Genomic DNA, 20,690 nt, shown 5'->3' on the forward strand with positions numbered 1-20,690 from the left:
GGGACAACAGCAGTGGCTGTAACAGCAAAAGATTGTGGCAGTAGTAGAAGATGGCAGCAGAGGCAGCAAGTGAGTGGCAGCATCAGAATAATGGCTAAAGCACGTGGCCAAAAGTAACGGACCATATTTCACAATGTTCTGCTGTGGCAGCACACTGCAGTCAGAACATTACTGCCAGATTGATCTACTCCGATGCACTGGTATGTGGAAATCCTGGCTAACCCATGCCTGATTCATTTTTATAAAGATTAATCTCTCAAACACCTGCTTTGATGCCACACTATTGGCTTGGCAGAAAAAAACTTGCCCAGAGCAAATGCGACCCATTGCGGCCACAATTCTACTTTGGCTGCCTGGTAGTCCAAAGGATCTTGGATCTGGGATGACAGGGTGCTGTCCAAGTATGCCACCACCTGCTGGTTCAGGTTCTGCTCCATGTCCTGTTCTATAAATGAGACCGCACAACTCATACACAACCAATGGGAATATACACAGTCAGACTTGAAGCAGGGAATCTTCTTCACATGTATTTAATCACTGGGCTTGCGGTCCGACTCCAACAGTCATTCACCCTATTTCCTAGATGTCATACGGAAAGAGCTTGACATAGTGAAGTACCGCAAGTACTGTATTTTATTAATCACACATTTATTGTTATACTCACAAAGTTAAAATTGAGCAACAGCACATATAAAATCATATGGAGTATTTTTTAGTTTTACACCTGCCCGACCCGGGTTTCGCTTACGCTTGCTTCGTCAGGGGCAACTCTATGTTTTAATTCCCAGCCGCCCTTTTATAATTATGTGGGCGTTATCGACATTCATCCAGCTTCACAAAAAGCGGTCTGGACTTACTTATACTCCTCCTTACTAATACACTTTAAAAACATAAAAACCATAAAAAAAACTATTCATCTTAAAAGCTTATAGCTAAAATATTTTTTTCATACAAATAATTCAGACCTTTTACTAACACATATTCCATACTCCAATATAGCCTACCTATATGCATTATTAGCCCATATAGAGAACATAACCAACCTCTTCAGACAAGCCTACAACCAGTGACCCTGCTGCCTCTATACCGCCATGACCAACTTCACCCGCACCTACTGTGTCCTTCTCCCATACCATGTAGATTGTAAGCCCTCACGGGCAGGGCCCGCTCTCCTTCTGTACCAGTTTGTAACTCGTCTTGTTTATGATTAGTGCAATTGTCTGTATTATGTATGTACTGTATATCCCTTTTCATATGTACAGTGCTATGGTATGAATGGCGCTTTAATAATAAATAATAATAATAAATTTGAGCTGTGTTCACATTGCTCATAAACTGCATCTATCTAAAACACTTGAAATTGTATCTATACCTCATTTACCATTATTTAATAGCAAGATAAATACATCAATGTGAACACAGCCCAAATTAATTATGTTCTCTATATGGGTTAATAATGCATATAGGTAGGCTATATTGGAGTATGGCATGTTAGTAAAAGGTCTCAATTATTTGTATGAAAAACATATTTTAGCTATAAACTTTTAAGATTATTTTTTTTTAATGGTTTTTATGTTTTTGAAGTGTTTTAGTAAGGAGGAGTATAAGTAAGTCCAGACCATTTAGTGAAGCTGGATGAATGTCGATAACTCCCACATAATTATAAAAGGTCGGCTGGGAATTAAAACATAGAGTTGCTCCTGATGAAGCAAGCGAAAGCGAAACCCGGGTCAGGAAGGTTTAAAACTGAAAAAATACTCCATATGATTTTATATGTGCTGATCAATTTTAACTTTGTGAGTATAACAATAAATGTGTGATTAATGAAATACTTGCGGTACTTCACTATGTCAAGCTCTTTCCGTACGACATCTAGGAAATAGAGTGAATGACTGTTGTGGTCGGACCGCAAGCCCAGTGATTAAATACATGTGAAGAAGATTCTCTGCTTCAAGTCTGATTGTGTATATTCCCGTCGGTGGTGTATGAGCTGCACGGTCTCATTTATAGAATTTTGGACTTAGTGTGAATTGGAACCTACCTCACCATAGACCTGCTGCGCTCCGAGAAATATTGCGGTTTGAGTCCTTTTTTGATTTTTGAATCAATTTAACCTGTATATCTGCTCCATGTCCTCCTGCTGGCTGGTTTCTTCAGTTGGCGGGTGAAGAAACCTGCTCATCAGAGACTCGAGACTCAAGATACTGCTGACTGAGCTACTGTTGCTCCAGCCCCCCACCCCTGCCTCCTCCAGCAGTCATGGCAGTGGAGAGTGAGCACAGAGGGTCCCCCTGGTCTGACCTTCGTAAGGATGGGTGATGGCACACATAGGCAGCAACCAACATTGCTATATTCTGCCTAGGTGGTATGCGGGAGCACCACTCAGAACTGTGCCTACAGTGGAGGCTGAGGACAAGGTGGATGATAAGGAGACAGAGGAGGACATTGGCACCTGAATCACAGCATGAGAACGCGAAAGGCAAGTTGCTGGTGTGCCTGGGCAGGAAACACATTCACCCAGTGGGCCTTGAACATAGGTAAAACTCCACACGTTGACGCTTCAATGAACTGTACCAGACACTGACAGGCTCAAGGACTGGCCCACCTTCTGGTGTATGTAAGTTTGCATGGCTGGTACAGCTTTTTTTTTTTAAATGGTAGTGATGGCTTTGCACTCACTATCTTGGCTTGACACAAGCCATCAGTTCTCTGAAATGTTCAGAGTCAACCACATGTGTCATCAGCTACATCATCATCCACTACTGTCTGCTCGTCACTTATGTCACCCTCACCAAACTCATGGCCGCATTCCCGAGCGCTCTCAACACCTGCTCCCACGCGACTGTCATCATTGTTACTTGCACACTTACAGGAGGAAGCAGCGGACCTCTCCTCCAAATCTGGGCTGCTGATTGTCCGAAATAGGCTCTGGGCTTGTCAGTAGCTGCTGATTGTCCTCAATAAGCTCATATTTGTGTTGTACAGCTGCATTGCTCATTGGTATCTTCTGCCGGCTACAGCAACATTTTTGCCACTGCCCTGGCAACTGTACATTAACACTAACTGTATATATAAAATAATTTATTCAATGTCAATGTGGATTATGGACACCCCAATACTAGTAGAACAAGACAGGTTATTCACCCCAATTTGAGAATCGAGGTCTAATAGAATTATTTATCTATTAAACAAGGTGGAAACCCCAATACCAGTAGAACAAGACAAGTTATTCACCCCAATTTGAGAATCAAGTCCTAATAGAATCGATTATATATTTAAAAAAAGGTGGACACCCCAATACCAGTAGAACAAGACAGGTTATTCACCCCAATTTGAGAATCAAGGCCTTATAGAATTGTTTATCTATTAAAAAAAGGTGCACACCCCAATACCAGTAGAATAAGACAGGTTATTCACCCCAATTTGAGAATTAAGGCGTAATAAAATTGATTATCTATTAAAAAAGGTGAACACCCCAATAACAGCAGAACAATACTGGTTATTCACCCTGATTTAAGAATCAAGGCCTAATAGAATTGTTTCGTTATTAAACAAGGTGGACACTCCAATATCAGTTGAAGGAGACAGGTTATTCACCCCAATTTGAGAATCAAGGCATAATAGAATTGTTTATCTATAAAAAAAAAAGTTGTTATCAAACCTTAATCAGGTTCCACAGATTTTCATGTGAAATCCAAATTAGTAGAAAGTTACCGAACTCGGATCAGAGAATAATTTGAGACACAAACAGTATGTGTCCAAGATCATTTCACTTTTATGAAACATTGTATAAGATTATATAATACTTACAGATAAGGTGGTGGATACAGGCCAACCTTCATAAACCATAAACATAACATTTGACATTTACTGTATTTTTTGCCCCATAAGATGCATTCGCCCCCCCCCCAAAAGTAGGGGGGAAATGCCCCTGTGACTTATGGAGCAAATATTAATGAAGCGCTTCTATTATGGAAGCGCTCATTAGTACCGGAGGATCGGGAAGCGGTGAAAGATCTGTACTCACCGCTTGCTGGTCCTTGGCTGTCAGCTGTGCAGGGCTGCGCACAGCGTGAAGGCGCACTGTGACCTCACACTCTGCGCGCCAGTTCACAGCGCAGCAGACTGTGGAGGAGTAAGACTGAGCATGGGCAGTGAGGAGTGGCGGCATCCAGGAGCAGGAGAGGTAAGTCTTTTTTTATTTTATAAAACCTGATGCTGCTGGGGGCATAATGGCTGATGGGGGCTAATGAGAGGCATAATGGGGGATAATGAGAGGCATAATGGGGGCATAATGGTTGCTGGGGGAATAATGGCTGATGGGGTCTAATGAGAGGCATAATGGGGGCATAATGACTGATGGGGATAATGAGAGGCATAATGGGGGCATAATGGCTGCTGGGGGAATAATGGCTGATGGGGGCTAATGAGAGGCATAATGGGGGCATAATGGCTGATGGGGGATAATGAGAGGCATAATGGGGGCATAATGGCTGCTGGGGATAATGAGAGGCATAATGGGGGCATAATGGCTGATGGGGGCTAATGAGAAGCATAATGGGGGCATAATGGCTGCTGGGGCATAATGGCGGCTGGGGGCTAATGAGAGGCATAATGGGGCATAATGGCTGATGGGGATAATGAGAGGCATAATGGGGGCATAATGGCTGCTGGGGGCTAATGAGAGGCATGATGGGGGCATAATGGTTGCTGGGGGCATAATGGCTGATGGAGGCTAATGAGAGGCATAATGGTGGCATAATGGCTGATGGGGCTAATGAGAGGCATAATGGGGGCTAATGAGAGGCATAATGGCTGCTAATGAGGCATAAGGGCTGATAATGGGGGCTAATGAGGCGTAAGGCCTGATAATGGGGGCTAATGAGGCATATGGGCTGATATGGGGGCTAATGAGAGGCATAAGGGCTGATAATGGGGGCTAATGAGAGGCATGGGGCTCTTATCTGAGGTCTGATTGGGGGTCATTTACATTGGGGTCTGAGCTGAGATCTGATTGGGGGTCTGATTTTAGGTCTTATTGGGGTCTTATTAACATTGGGGGTCTGATTGGGGCTGCCAGCTGAGGTCTGATTAACATTGGGGGTCTGATTGGTGGTCTGACCTGAGGTGTAATAAAAAAATATTTTTTTATTATTGTCCCCCTCTAATACCTAGGTGCGTCTTATGGGCCGGTGCGTCTTATAGGGCGAAAATACGGTACATAGATTGGTACAGAAGAGGGATGATCCCTTGTACTCCCTTGTACTCCCCTTATCTATTTTGTCTTCTTGTTCACTCTTTGGCTGCACACCCAGAACTGGCACGCTTCACACAGTCACGACTAGATAGTCTGCAGATGCTCTGCAGACTATCTCAAGGCCAAAGACGACAGATGAATATAATTCTAGAAGGAAGTTAATACCGACACAATATATAATATAATGCACTTTTTAACTTTTACTAAACTACGGATCAAATTCCACTTCGCTCAATACTAACTGTAACTATAGACAGTTTCTTGATTAAATCTCCTCTTTTATACAGCACTGTGCAAGAAGGATTCCTTTAACAGCAATCTGCTGCACTCTCTTATATTACTGCTTGCTGAATGAACGGTAAGAAATGCCAAAATGATAATGATTAAGTAGTTCTGTCTCCATCCAGAGAGGAGGACGTGTTGTTGTCCATGCTGAGGTTGCTAGAGTGTGAGAGGGTTACGGCAGATGCAGAAGGAGCAATGGGACTGGCAGCTATAATATCTGGAGCACTCCCGGACCTGAAAGGGAAAAGGTAACACAGCCCATGACATATACTGTTCGTACATTACTGTTCACAATTATATTACAGTCAGTAGTAGAAAGAGTTTATTCACACACAGCAGATTTGTGCATAATAAATTCAGCATTATCAGTATATCTTAAAATATGAAAGGACCTACACAGATGTGACACAAATATTAAGAAGCCTGTTCCTCTTAATAATTGTGGTGGGAAAGTAATGGGGTTGTGCTGTTTCCGAAATAGATGACCAATCCTCAGGATAGGTCATCAGTATCAGATTGGTGTGGGTCCAACTCCTGGCACCCCTGCTAATCACCTGTACAAAGGGAACACAGCACTAATGCGAGCGCTGCATTCTGTCCCGTTTATTTGAATAGGACGGAGTGCAAGTACAAATGCTGCTTCTCCTTCTAGAGAATTCTAGTGTGTAATTACAGTGCTCGTCACTGCAATTTAGAGGGCGAGCAAGTAAACAGTGAAGAGAATGCAGGGCTCGCAGGAACCCTGCATTCTCTTCAAACAGCTGATCGGCAGGGGTGCCGGGTGTTGGACCCTCGCCAATCTGGAATGGATGACCTATCCTGAGGATAGGTTATGAATATTGGAAACCGGACAACCCCTTTAAGACCAGCGTGTAAAATGCCAGTCTTGATAAATTTCCCATATAGTCTTTATTTGCTGACACTGTTGTCCACCTTTAGACATCATAGCAAGTTGCACTGTAACTATCTACTGCAATTGTGTGATAATGTAGGAAAACAAAAGCAATCTCTGCAACATTTTGCTTGTGGTAAATTACCCACCCAAGCTATGAGGGAGACATACAATAAAGAACAATGTTACAGCCCTGAAGAACACCTTTAAAGACTATGTACACCTTTGGAGGCAATTTTTTTCATGATGGCATTTTACTTATTTTGGGCTAAAAATTATTTTTCTATTAGAGAATCTCCGCCCTGTACAGAAAAAAAAGGGTTCAATATTTGTAATAAAGACCAAGTTAAAAAAAGATTTTTAGCCACAATGCAATACTTTAAAAAAAATTGCTCCCAAAGGTGTACATAGCCTTTAACCACTTCCAGACCGGCCATTTGTCCCCTTCCTGAACAGGACAAATTTTGCAAATCTGACGTGTCACTTTATGTGGTAATAACTTTGGAATGCTTTTATTTATCCAAGCCATTCTGACACAGTTTTCTCGTGACACATTGTAAATCATGTTAACGGTAAATTTGAGTCAATATGTTTTACCTTTATTTATAAAAAAATCCAAAAGTTAACGAAAATTTGGAAAAAATTACTATTTTCTTAGTTTGAATCTCTCTGCTTTTAAGACAGTGGGACCTCATAAAATACTTATTAATTAACATTCACCATGTGTCTACTTTATGTTGGCATCTTTTTGGTAATGTAATTTTATTTTTTAGGGCGTTAGAATTTTAGAAGCAATTTTTGAAATTTTCAAGGACCAGTTCAGTTCTGAAGTTACTTTGAGGATCTGACAAATTGGAAACCACCCATAAATGACCCATTTTAACTCTTTTGCAACCATAGACGGCACTGGAGCGATATGCAAACCTGGCGCCAGCTCACACGTGCAGTGGGCGTCATGGCCAGCGGGTCTCCGCTGTTTCAAACAGCAGTGACTCGTGGCTAATTACCGCGACTGGCAATAATGCCGATCGCGGAAATTAAAGCCTTTAGATGCCGTGATTAAGTGAGATCACGGTATCTAAAGGGTGAAAATCCCAAAGCTCGCACTTCCTGGCTTCTTACCGGCATCCTTTGTGGCCAATGAGGATTCCGGTAATTGGATTCAATGTGCTTAACCTCACTGAAGAGGCTGAGGGCATTGAAGCTGCAATTCTAATTTTGGCCACAAGGTGGTAGGCCAACATAAGAAATTAACAATAGTCAGTAATAAACATATTTTAAAGATCCATGATTGTTCAAATACGAGCTTTAAAATCATTACAAAAATAAAAAAATATATAAAAAATAAAAAAATATAAAAGTTTACATCACCATATAATAAAAAAATAAATACATAAATACCAAAAAATATAAACATCATAGGTTTCACCACGACTGAAAACGCCCATACTATTAAAATATAAAAATATATTTCCAATACAGTGTATGGTGTAACGGAAAAAGGGTCAAAATGACCAATTTCATTTAATAAAAAACTTTCTTTTTCATAAAGGATATCAGGAGAATATCCCCCCACAATTTGCTACCCATTTTCTCCTGAATACAGTAACACCCCAATTGTGGCCGTAAACTGCTGTTTGGGCATATGCCAGGGCTCAGAAGGGAAGTAGCGGCATTTGGATTTTCTAACATGGAATTTTCTGACATGGTTTTTAAGAGTGCTAACTTTTATTTTTTTGTTGACTGAGCTATGTAAAGGGCTTATTTTTGTGTTTTATCTCATTTATTGTGAGGTGAGGTCACAAAAAAGCAGTTTGGTGTCATTTTTCAATTATTTTTTTTTACACTGTTCACCTTTTTGGTCATGTGATATTTTTATAGATCCGGTCGTTACAGATGCAGCGATACCAAATATGTCTATTTATTTTTATTTTTTTACGTTTTACACAATAACCGCATTTTCAAGTATTACTTTATTATAAATATATTGCCAAATACATTGCATTAGTTATAATGGCTCATTTTGTCTGGGAAGCAATCATCAGGGGAAATAAAATGGTCGCCATCCTATTAGTACACACAAAACCTGTCCTAATCACACAGCAGGACAAGTTACTTCACAACACAGAGCTAAAGAGCTGCCTCATCCTCTTCTCTGCTCTGCTTGTCAGGGATTACCATCCTGAATACATCTGATAAGAACTTCAGCTGAATCTCTGTAGGAATGACATTAATGAGGGGACATGAACTACAGAGAGGACCGACAGGACAGACTGTGGTAATGGAGACTGCATACAAGGACTGCTGCTCATTATCCACATCCCCACCTCCTCTCTGTACTTCATGTCTCCTCATGAACTCCATTCCTACAGGGATTCATCTGAAGATCTTATATCATCTGTATCATAATCCCTGACAAGCAGAGCAGAGAAGGCTGAGGCAGCTCTTTAGCTCAGTGTTGTGAAGTAACTTGTCCTGCTGTGTGATTAGGACAGGTTCTGTGTGTACTAATGGGACGGCAGCCATTTTATTTCTCCTAATGATTGCTCCCCTGACATAACAAGCCATTATAACTAATGAAAGGTATTTGGGAATATATTTATAATAAAGTAATATGTAAGTGTTTTCATTTTCCTAATTCCTGTAGAACCCTTTCCTGGAGAACCCTTTAACCCCTTTCCAACATCCCAAACTGATTTCACACATTTCACTGTGCTCGCTTATTCAGGACAATCGAAAAGTCTCATGTACCCCAAAATAGTACCATTGAAAACGTCAACTCATCCCACAAAAAAAGAGCCCACACAGAAGACATCGCCAAAAAAATTAAAATAAATATGGCTCTCAGAAAATTGCTATATATAATTGTATTGAAGGGCAGAATAAAGTTAACATATCATTTTTCCTACACACTACATGCCAAAAAAACTAATTCCAAAAAGCAAGGGTGGAATTGCTGCCTGTCCTTCATCCTGCTTTCCAAAAAACTAGATAAAATGTGATCAAAAAGAGAGAGAGAAAAATAAAAATGTATGGTTCGCAGAAGATAGCTGTACTGTTCCACTGAGGCTGTTTGAAAGCAACATGGCTCCCATAAATCAATCCATCAAAATTTCCCTTTTGAACTCTGCACCTTACGAAAATAAGAGTTTACTGCTACGTTTTTGCCATTTCTGCACCAAGTAGAACCTGTTTAACAATTTACGGGCCATGGTGTGTCTCAGATGTCACTAGCTGGGTACAGCATAGTGGGGACTGAAAGGCTTTATCTGCCCATAAACCAATCCATCAAAATCTGCGTTGCAAAAGTCAAAAGGTGGCCTTTCATTTCCGAACTCTGCCCGGTGCTCAAACAGAAGTTGACAACCAGTAGAACCCACCTAACAATGTAAGGGGTGTGGTGTGTTTCAAATGGTACATGCTGGGCACAACATATTCAGCACTGAAATGCCATATCTGTGGAAAAATTTAAATTTTCATTTTGCACAGCCTGCTGTGCATTCATTTATTCAAAATACCTGCGGTACCAAAATGCTCACTCTGCTCCTTAATAAATACTATTGAAGGTTGTACTTTCCAAATTGGGGTCTCTTCTTGGGGATTCCATTTATTATTTCACCCCAGAGCCTCTACAGTTGTCAGCACAAGTAATGTAATTCCCCACATTGGTCCTCAAAATGCTTATGGTGCTCTTGTAATTGTGAGCCCTCTCTTACAGTCAGATAAAAGATTAGGGCCACATGGTTGCTAAAACTAGAAAACACAGTATATTAATAAGAGTGTTTACTCTTCACACTGGCACGCGGTGGACACAACATATTGGGTACTTAAATGCCAAAATATTTTAACTTTGCTATGCATTGATTTTTGCAAAACATCTGCAGGGTGGAAATGCTCACTCCACCTTTTAACAAGTGGAGTTTCCAAAATTCTTGGGGTCACTTCTACACTTGTCAGCACAAGCTGCGTTAAGCTACTTTCACACTGGGGTTTTGGTTTCCGTTTGTGAGATCCGTTTCAGGGCTCTCACAAGCAGTCCAAAATGGATCAGTTTTGCCCTAATGCAAACGGCATGTTTAACGGCAAACTTTGCGAGTTCACAATTCTCCGAACATGCGAACATATGGCGCCATATTCTTTTGCATTGCGCCAAACTTTGACCCATGACACATCCATTAGGTGGCACAGTACAGCCAGTTGAGACGTTTCAGCACATGGACACACCCCCACCCTATCACAGAACCCGATCTTGCAGCCATTTTACATTCTTTGCTTTGCCAGTGTAGGGAGAGGTTGCTTTGTGGAGCAGGGACAGGCTGTTACAAACACCAAACGCTAGCTAATAGGGCCACAAAAGTCCTTTTAAGGACTGGTATAGGAGTGCTATTGATAGGTGTGATATACAGAGGGGTGTGATATACTGAGGGGTGTGATATACACCTGTATATTATAATGCATTTGTATTGTGCAGCAGTTGTGTGCAGTTCTTCTGCGATACTGCAGCTATACAGAGGGACAAACGCTATTGGAACAACTAATTGCAATGGGTGTTATATATACCTGTTGCCCCCCAAAAAACTGATTCGGTAAAACGGGGCCAGTTGATTCAGGCCTAAGGGGTGCCACACCGTCAGCGCATTCTCCTGCCTCCACTATCGCCACGAGTATCTCTATCGGCGCCAAAGAGATGGTCCGTTAACTAGTCACCTCACTGAGGATGTTATGCGGTCATTGCTGGAAAACCTGCGCTCTTCTATGAAAGAAGATATGATGGGATTTTTTTTAGGTATCTCAAAAGAGATATACAAAGCATTGGTGATCGCACGGCGCACTTGGAAACTAAGATGGCAGAGTTTGCTATATAACACAGCTCTCTCATAAATGCCCAACGAGGCTATGGAGGAGGACATTTCCAAACTTTCAGCCAAACTACATGACCTGGAGGATCGACACTGTCAAAATAATATTAGAATCCGTGGGATCTCAGAAAATGTGGAGTCAGCTGAGCTTGAGACATTACTTAAGAAGCTTCTTAAAGCAGCATTGCCGACGGTCACTGAAAGAGACCTGATAATAGATTGCATTCATAGAGTGCCGAAACCGAGGGGTTTAGACGGGTCCCTACCTCAGGACGTCGTAGCAAGAATCCACTTCTGGATTCTGGAGGCATTCCTGAGAGCTCTGAGGCAAGACCCCACCCATATGATGTTTTCAAGGGCATTTCTATCTACTCATTTCTATCTGCAGCAACTTTGGCCAAAAGAAAGAAATTTGTTCCCATTACCAAAGTGTTGAGGGAGCATCAAGTAAAGTACCGGTAGGGTTTCCCCGTGAAATTGCTGGTCACCCACAATGGGTCCCTACAGGCTCTCAACTCTCCACAAGCGGCATACCGTTGCTGGAATGGGGCCTTATCATGAAGAATCACAACTGGCGGGAGACGCTGCCACTCGTCCAGACAAGATTACCCTGGACTGGGACACTGCCTGATCCATGAGTTATGGAAGTTTATTGGAGAAGCAAGGACCAAATATAATGTGTTGGTCCGAGGCAGGGGCGTTTTTTTTCCTTTTTTGCCCCAGCACCTTATCTTTTTCCTGACCATTGAGGTCAGAAGCCCTGATAGGGCATTTTTGCCATATTGGCCTTTTGTTACACATCACCATTTTTGTTTTTAATTTCAATATGTTCCTTCTTATCTCTTGAATGTGCTGTGGACATCTCTGCGCCAAGCAGCATGCAGCACCGGGGTTTATCGTGTCACCACACTGATAAATGGGTGTATAGTGGGATGCGAAAGTTTTGGCAACCTTGTTAATCTTCATGATTTTCCTGTACAAATCGTTGGTTGTTACGATAAAAAATGTCAGTTAAATATATCATATAGGAGACACACACAGTGATATTTGAGAAGTGAAATGAAGTTTATTGGATTTACAGAAAGTGTGCTATAATTGTTTAAACAAAATTAGGCAGGTGCATAAATTTGGGCACTGTTGTCATTTTATTGATTCCAAAACCTTTAGAACGAATTATTGGAACTCAAATTGGCTTGGTAAGCTCAGTGACCCCTAACCTACATACACAGGTGAATCCAATTATGAGAAAGAGTATTTAAGGGGGTCAATTGTAAGTTTCCCTCCTCTTTTAATTTTCTCTAAAGAGTAGCAACATGGGGGTCTCAAAACAACTCTCAAATGACCTGAAGACAAAGATTGTTCACCATCATGGTTTAGGGGAAGGATACAGAAAGCTGTCTCAGAGATTTCAGTTGTCTGTTTCCACAGTTAGGAACATATTGAGGAAATGGAAGACCACAGGCTCAGTTCAAGTTAAGGCTCGAAGTGGCAGACCAAGAAAAATCTCGGATAGACAGAAGCGACGAATGGTGAGAACAGTCAGAGTCAACCCACAGACCAGCACCAAAGACCTACAACATTATCTTGCTGCAGATGGAGTCACTGTGCATCGTTCAACCATTCAGCGCACTTTACACAAAGAGATGCTGTATGCGAGAGTGATGCAGAGGAAGCCTTTTCTCCGCCCACAGCACAAAAAGTGCCACTTGAGATGGGCTAAAGCACATTTGGACAAGCCAGCTTCATTTTGGAATAAGGTGCTGTGGACTGATGAAACTAAAATTTAGTTATTTGGCCATAACAAGGGGCGTTATGCATGGAGGAAAAAGAACACAGCATTCCAAGAAAAACACCTGCTACCTACAGTAAAATATGGTGGTGGTTCCATCATGCTGTGGGGCTGTGTGGCCAGTCCAGGAATCAGTGACAAAGCTGAAGCTGCGCCGGGGCTGGATCTTTCAACAAGACAACGACCCTAAACACTGCTCAAAATCCACTAAGGCATTTATGCAGAGGAACAAGTACAACGTTCTAGAATGGCAATCTCAGTCCCCAGAACTGAATATAATTGAAAATCTGTGGTGTGACTTAAAGAGAGCTGTCCATGCTCGGAAGCCATCCAACCTGAATGAACTAAAGATGTTTTGTAAAGAGGAATGGTCCAAAATACCTTCAACCAGAATACAGACTCTCATTGGAACCTACAGGAAGCGTTTAGAGGCTGTAATTTCTGCAAAAGGAGGATCTACTAAATATTGATTTCATTTCTTTTTTGTGGTGCCCAAATTTATGCACCTGCCTAATTTTGTTTAAACAATTATAGCACACTTTCTGTAAATCCAATAAACTTCATTTCACTTCTCAACTATGACTGTGTGTGTCTCCTATATGATATATTTAACTGAAATTTTTTATCGTAACAACCAACGATTTATACAGGAAAATCATGACAATTTAACAAGGTTGCCCAAACTTTAGCATCCCGCTGTCTTTTTAATGAGGGTTTATGATTACTTGTCATGGGGTCAAAGATATATTCGCTCAACGTGAGGGGATTGAACTCCCCATACAGGCATACGCAGCTATGGACAGAGATCCTCAAGTCTAAAAGTTATGTGCCTTTATACAAGAATCTCATTTGTTGGAGACGGATGTACATAGATGCGTACACCAGAAGTTTCCCGGTATATTTCACTCTCATGCTGAAAAGAAAAGGAAAGCGGGAGTTTTTGTTTGTATAAAATCCACAGTCGTGTTCTCATTGACAAAGTGCATTACCGACTCTATTGGGAGATATGTCATCCTGGTATGCACGATTGATGGTAAACAATACACGTTGGTCTCGGTGTACACTCCCAATGCCGGACAGTTGGCCTTTTGCAGGAGACTGTTTAAAAAAGTGCAGACAGAAGCTGCTGGAGAAGTAGTAATACAGGGAGTGCAGAATTATTAGGCAAGTTGTATTTTTGAGGATTAATTTTATTATTGAACAACAACCATGTTCTCAATTAACCCAAAAAACTCATTAATATCAAAGCTGAATATTTTTGGAAGTAGTTTTTAGTTTGTTTTTAGTTTTAGCTATTTTAGGGGGATATCTGTGTGTGCAGGTGACTATTACTGTGCATAATTATTAGGCAACTTAACAAAAAACAAATATATACCCATTTCAATTATTTATTTTTACCAGTGAAACCAATATAACATCTCAACATTCACAAATATACATTTCTGACATTCAAAAACAAAACAAAAACAAATCAGTGACCAATATAGCCACCTTTCTTTGCAAGGACACTCAAAAGCCTGCCATCCATGGATTCTGTCAGTGTTTTGATCTGTTCACCATCAACATTGCGTGCAGCAGCAACCACAGCCTCCTAGACACTGTTCAGAGAGGTGTACTGTTTTCCCTCCTTGTAAATCTCACATTTGATGATGGACCACAGGTTCTCAATGGGGTTCAGATCAGGTGAACAAGGAGGCCATGTCATTAGATTTTCTTCTTTTATACCCTTTCTTGCCAGCCACGCTGTGGAGTACTTGGACGCGTGTGATGGAGCATTGTCCTGCATGAAAATCATGTTTTTCTTGAAGGATGCAGACTTCTTCCTGTACCACTGCTTGAAGAAGGTGTCTTCCAGAAACTGGCAGTAGGACTGGGAGTTGAGCTTGACTCCATCCTCAACCCGAAAAGGCCCCACAAGCTCATCTTTGATGATACCAGCCCAAACCAGTACTCCACCTCCACCTTGCTGGCGTCTGAGTCGGAATGGAGCTCTCTGCCCTTTACCAATCCAGCCACGGGCCCATCCATCTGGCCCATCAAGACTCACTCTCATTTCATCAGTCCATAAAATCTTAGAAAAATCAGTCTTGAGATATTTCTTGGCCCAGTCTTGACGTTTCAGCTTGTGTGTCTTGTTCAGTGGTGGTCGTCTTTCAGCCTTTCTTACCTTGGCCATGTCTCTGAGTATTGCACACCTTGTGCTTTTGGGCACTCCAGTGATGTTGCAGCTCTGAAATATGGCCAAACTGGTGGCAAGTGGCATCTTGGCAGCTGCACGCTTGACTTTTCTCAGTTCATGGGCAGTTATTTTGCGCCTTGGTTTTTCCACACGCTTCTTGCGACCCTGTTGACTATTTTGAATGAAACGCTTGATTGTTCGATGATCACGCTTCAGAAGCTTTGCAATTTTAAGAGTGCTGCATCCCTCTGCAAGATATCTCACTATTTTTTACTTTTCTGAGCCTGTCAAGTCCTTCTTTTGACCCATTTTGCCAAAGGAAAGGAAAGGAAGTTGCCTAATAATTATGCACACCTAATATAGGGTGTTGATGTCATTAGACCACACCCCTTCTCATTACAGAGATGCACATCACCTAATATGCTTAATTGGTAGTAGGCTTTCGAGCCTATACAGCTTGGAGTAAGACAACATGCATAAAGAGGATGATGTGGTCAAAATACTCATTTGCCTAATAATTCTGCACTCCCTGTAGGTGGAGACTTCAATGTCCCGATTAACTCAGACCTTCATTAAAGTTCACTTCACAGTAGCCACTGGGTGGACCTTTAGGCAATTCTTCATAAATCGCCTTATCATTATATATGGAGATACCAGCACGGAGGAGAACGCAATTACACATTCATTTCCTCAGTACATATGTCCTAATCAAGGATTGATTATATACTAATCTCCAGAAACCTGCGGGCTGACATTGGGAGCGCCACGTGGTCTGATCACGCGCCTGTGAGTATATTGATTGAAGATGGCCTTCCTAATTCTCCCCCTCCACAGTGGAAAATGAATCCATACTTAATCAAATGCCCTAAGAGGGTTGAGGGATACTCTACCACCTTACAGGAATTTTTGAGTTTTAACAACACTTCAGAAATTCACATAGATACTTTATGGCTTATGCACAAAGCATATATGAGAGGTATCCTATTACAGTCCGCTGCACAAAGAGGATATGCTAACTGAAGAGGGCTGAGGGGTATTGCTATCTAGCTTTAAATTATATATGGAGGATAGCTGCACAATTGAAAAGAATTAGAAAGTGGTCACCTTGCCCAAACCAGGGAAACCCCCTAATTCTTCGGAAAATTTTAGGCCGATCTCTTTGCTTAATGCGGATTTAAAAATGTTTGCCAAATTGTTAGCCGCCCGAATCAACGACTTTCTGCCCTCCCTCTAGTACCATCCCTGCAGACAATGCAGGGATGGTACTAGACGTATGATAAACTTAATTCAGATAGCGAATTGGTCCAGGACCCCTACAGTATTTGTCTTCTTAGATGCTGAAAAACCGTTCGATAGGGTACACTGGGGGTTCCTGGACCAAGTACTCAAAAAATTTGGATTTCAGTGGCACATATTAAAAGCTATATCTGGATTATACTCCTCCCCCTCTGCAAGGATTTTAGCTTCAGGATTTTTATCAAAGGCTTTTCCAATCACCAACGGCACCAGACAAGGGTGCCCATTATCGCCCCTTATCTTCACCATGGTCATGGAACCGTTGGCGGAAATTATTCGTACATGTAGGGACATCTCAGGCATCTCGGTAAGTGAGCGTCCAAACATAATGGGGCTCTACGCTGATTATGTTATTTTGACACTATCGGACCCCCTAAGATCATTAGAGGCAGCTTCCAATATTATAACTCAATATTCCTTCAATATTCCTAACTTTCTTACTACAAGCTTAATGTTAATGAAAATAAAGTGCTACCTACTAATGTTCCGGACACACTGAAAAGCAGCATATGTAGTTGCTTTCAATATAACTGGGCTGAGAAATCATTGGCTTACCTGGGGGGTGGAACTGACTCATTCTATCTCTAAATTGGTTACCTCCAATCTTAAAAACCTAAGATCAGAATTACAGAAAGATTATGCCAAGTATTCTAATGTACAGCTATCCTGGATTGCAAAAATAAACACAGCAAAAATGTTAATCCTGCCAAAAATTCTATATAAATTTCGCTGCATTCCCCTTAAGATACCAAAATATTTAATCGAGCAACTGCAAGTGGATATGTTGCACTTTATATGGAATGGTTCCCGGCCTAGAGTTACTAAGAAGGCATTACATCCTCCACTCCATCTGGGAGGTTTTTCAGATTTGTACAATTACTATTTACCTAATCTACTGGACCAGGCCATGGAGTGAGGGTGTCCGGCTGTACCCCATCAAAGGTTGCTCATAGAGGAGCATTTTGTTAAAAGAAAATCTCTGAAAGCACTGTTAGAGGCATATGGGTTAAAACCGTACAGTCACCCCCTGCGGCTACACACAATGCAGGCCACTTTTTTCGCTTGGACAAGGCTGCAGAAGACCAGAGCACACACATATCTGGACACTAGTACACTCACCTAAAGAATTATTAGGAACACCTGTTCTATTTCTCATTAATGCAATTATCTAGTCAACCAATCACATGGCAGTTGCTTCAATGCATTTAGGGGTGTGCTCCTGGTCAAGACAATCTCCTGAACTCCAAACTGAATGTCAGAATGGGAAAGAAAGGTGATTTAAGCAATTTTGAGCGTGGCATGGTTGTTGGTGCCAGACGGGCCGGTCTGAGTATTTCACAATCTGCTCAGTTACTGGGATTTTCACGCACAACCATTTCTAGGGTTTACAAAGAATGGTGTGAAAAGGGAAAAACATCCAGTATGCGGCAGTCCTGTGGGCGAAAATGCCTTGTGGATGCTAGAGGTCAGAGGAGAATGGGCCGACTGATTCAAGCTGATAGAAGAGCAACGTTGACTGAAATAACCACTCGTTACAACCGAGGTATGCAGCAAAGCATTTGTGAAGCCACAACATGCACAACCTTGAGGCGAATGGGCTATAACAGCAGAAGACCCCACCGGGTACCACTGATCTCCACTACAAATAGGAAAAAGAGGCCACAATTTGCACGAGCTCTCCAAAATTGGACTGTTGAAGACTGGAAAAATGTTGCCTGGTCTGATGAGTCTCGATTTCTGTTGAGACATTCAAATGGTAGAGTCCGAATTTGGCGTAAACAGAATGAGAACATGTATCCATCCTCTGATGGCTACTTCCAGCAGGCTAATACACCATGTCACAAAGCTCGAATCATTTCAAATTGGTTTCTTGAACATGACAATGAGTTCACTGTACTAAAATGGCCCCCACAGTCACCAGATCTCAACCCAATAGAGCATCTTTGGGATGTGGTGGAACGGGAGCTTCGTGCCCTGGATGTGCATCCCTCAAATCTCCATCAACTGCAAGATGCTATCCTATCAATATAGGCCAACATTTCAAACGAATGCTATCAGCACCTTGTTGAATCAATGCCACGTAGAATTAAAGCAGTTCTGAAGGCAAAAGGGGGTCCAACACCGTATTAGTATGGTGTTCCTAATAATTCTTTAGGTGAGTGTATATTCCCTATTACGGTCCTTGAACACCACATCCCTACACTTTCTCTTTCCAAATGGTTGGAATGCGGTATTGATACTCTGGGATGCCTTTTTAGTGACTCAGTGCTAGTAGATTTCGAGACGTTACACTCTAAATTTACATTACCTAACTCTCTTTTCTATCAGTACCTGCAGATTCGGCACCTGCTTTCCAAAATTCCACCACAGGCAGAGGTGGACAGAGATGACCCATTGCACAGGCTACTCAAAGGTGGTACCACATGCCGCTCCAGCCTCTCCATATGGTACTCAGTCCTACTCTCAACTAATAGAAGGGGAAAACAGCCTTTCATGTTAAAATGGGAGGCTGAGTTAGGGAAGGAATTCTCATTGTCCTCATGGGCAGCTGCTTTATACTGGTCTATGAAGTGTTCTAGGTGTATCAATCACACTGAACAGAACAGGAAAATTCAACTTAGATGGTACTTAACTCTGAACAGGTTATCCCACATCATTCCAAATTACTCCCCTCTATGCTGGAGGGGCTGTGGACACATAGGAACCCCGACCCACATGTGGTGGCAGTGTCCGTCGGTCAGCAACTTCTGGACAGATATATCTATTATGTTGGGAGAGGTGACGAGTCTGCAGATAACATTAGAACTGGAACTGCTTATTTTGAGCTGGAAGGAGGCACAATCTCCTTCAACAAAGGAGGTAGTGCAGTTGGTAAATTTTCATATGCACTGTGAACTGGTTTTTGCTCACACGATGCTATCCAGGGTGGCTACCCATAACAGGTGGCTTATGTGGTTATCAAGCACTTATGCCACGCCATTACCAATAAGTGTCATCTGAGCACAGAAAACAAAGGCTGAAACACAGGGCAAGTGAAAATGTAGTTGATGACTAAATGGTACTCACCTGATTTTCTAAATGTATACGCATGACACATGACAAGTTAGATATTAAGGAACACACCTTTATTATGTCATTTTTTTTATTATTTGAATCAGGGGCGGACACAGACAGCAGAGGGCCCCTGTGCAAAGAATGTGCCTGGCCCCTAAACCCCCTCCCCTGCCTCCCCCCCCCCCCCCCCCCCCCGCCAAGCCAAATTCGCAACCTAAACTATTCCGTCCTAACATTACTTTTAGCAATACAAAACATACAGGTTAAGGCTACTTTCACACCTGCGGCACTACGCTCCGGCCACCTGATCCGGCAGAAAATGCAAGGAATCGGCCAGACACAAACCGCAGCATGCAGCAGTTTGTGTCCCGCTGATTCTCCACATTTTTGCCAGATTGTGGCCAGATCTCTGCCGCACCCAATTATAGTTAATGGGGCCGGCGGGGATTCCGTCTGCATCCAGAAGTGCTGGATTCAGTGAATTCCAGCAGGCTGTTCTCTGCTGGAACAGCCTGCCAGAATCACTAATGCAGATGTCAAAGTAGCCTAATACTTCGCCACATACCTTTTCCATCCAGTGACGTCTCCTTTGATGTAGATGTTCTCTGTCCTCATGTTCTCCTTTCAGACCAGACCGCCATAATAATTTCTTTCAGCCATCTCTTCTCTCTTAGTTTCCTACTTTTCCATCATCCTCCCACCTTCTGAACACCCCATCCTGCCACCCCCAATACTGTGCCCGCTGTGCTCCCTATACAAGTTATACACAGATAGTTCCCCTTCAATATTGGCACACAGTGTCCTAAAAAATAACTGTGCCCAGGAAACAGTGTCCCTGACACTAATAGTGTAAACATAATGTTCCCCAAAAATAATTATGCTAAGCTGATACTGTGCCAGGGTGCCCCCCACAGTAATACTGCTCCCCAAAGTCCCACCAATAGAAATAGTAATAATGCTCCCATAGTGCTCATACTAGTATTCATGTTCCTCATAGTCCTTCAACTGTAATAAAGCCCACCATAATGCCCCCGGTAATAATAATTCTCTTTATAATGTGTTACAGTAAAAATAAAAAT

At 42.0% G+C, this 20,690-nt stretch overlaps 1 protein-coding gene across 4 annotated transcripts in view; it reads left to right on the forward strand.

Annotated features, from left to right (window-relative positions):
* LOC121004016 (L-threonine ammonia-lyase-like) overlaps window positions 1–20,690 on the forward strand; it is a 181,918-nt gene that overhangs the window by 97,219 nt on the left and 64,009 nt on the right. For all 4 annotated transcript variants that reach the window (XM_040436039.1, XM_040436042.1, XM_040436038.1 and 1 more), the window contains one exon: window positions 5,665–5,790. In XM_040436039.1, coding sequence (XP_040291973.1) covers window positions 5,665–5,790 — 126 coding nt within the window. The remainder of the gene's footprint in view (window positions 1–5,664; window positions 5,791–20,690) is intronic.

The sequence above is a fragment of the Bufo bufo genome, chromosome 6 (assembly GCF_905171765.1).
Source record: "Bufo bufo chromosome 6, aBufBuf1.1, whole genome shotgun sequence".
In the NCBI taxonomy this organism is placed as follows: Eukaryota; Metazoa; Chordata; class Amphibia; order Anura; family Bufonidae; genus Bufo; species Bufo bufo.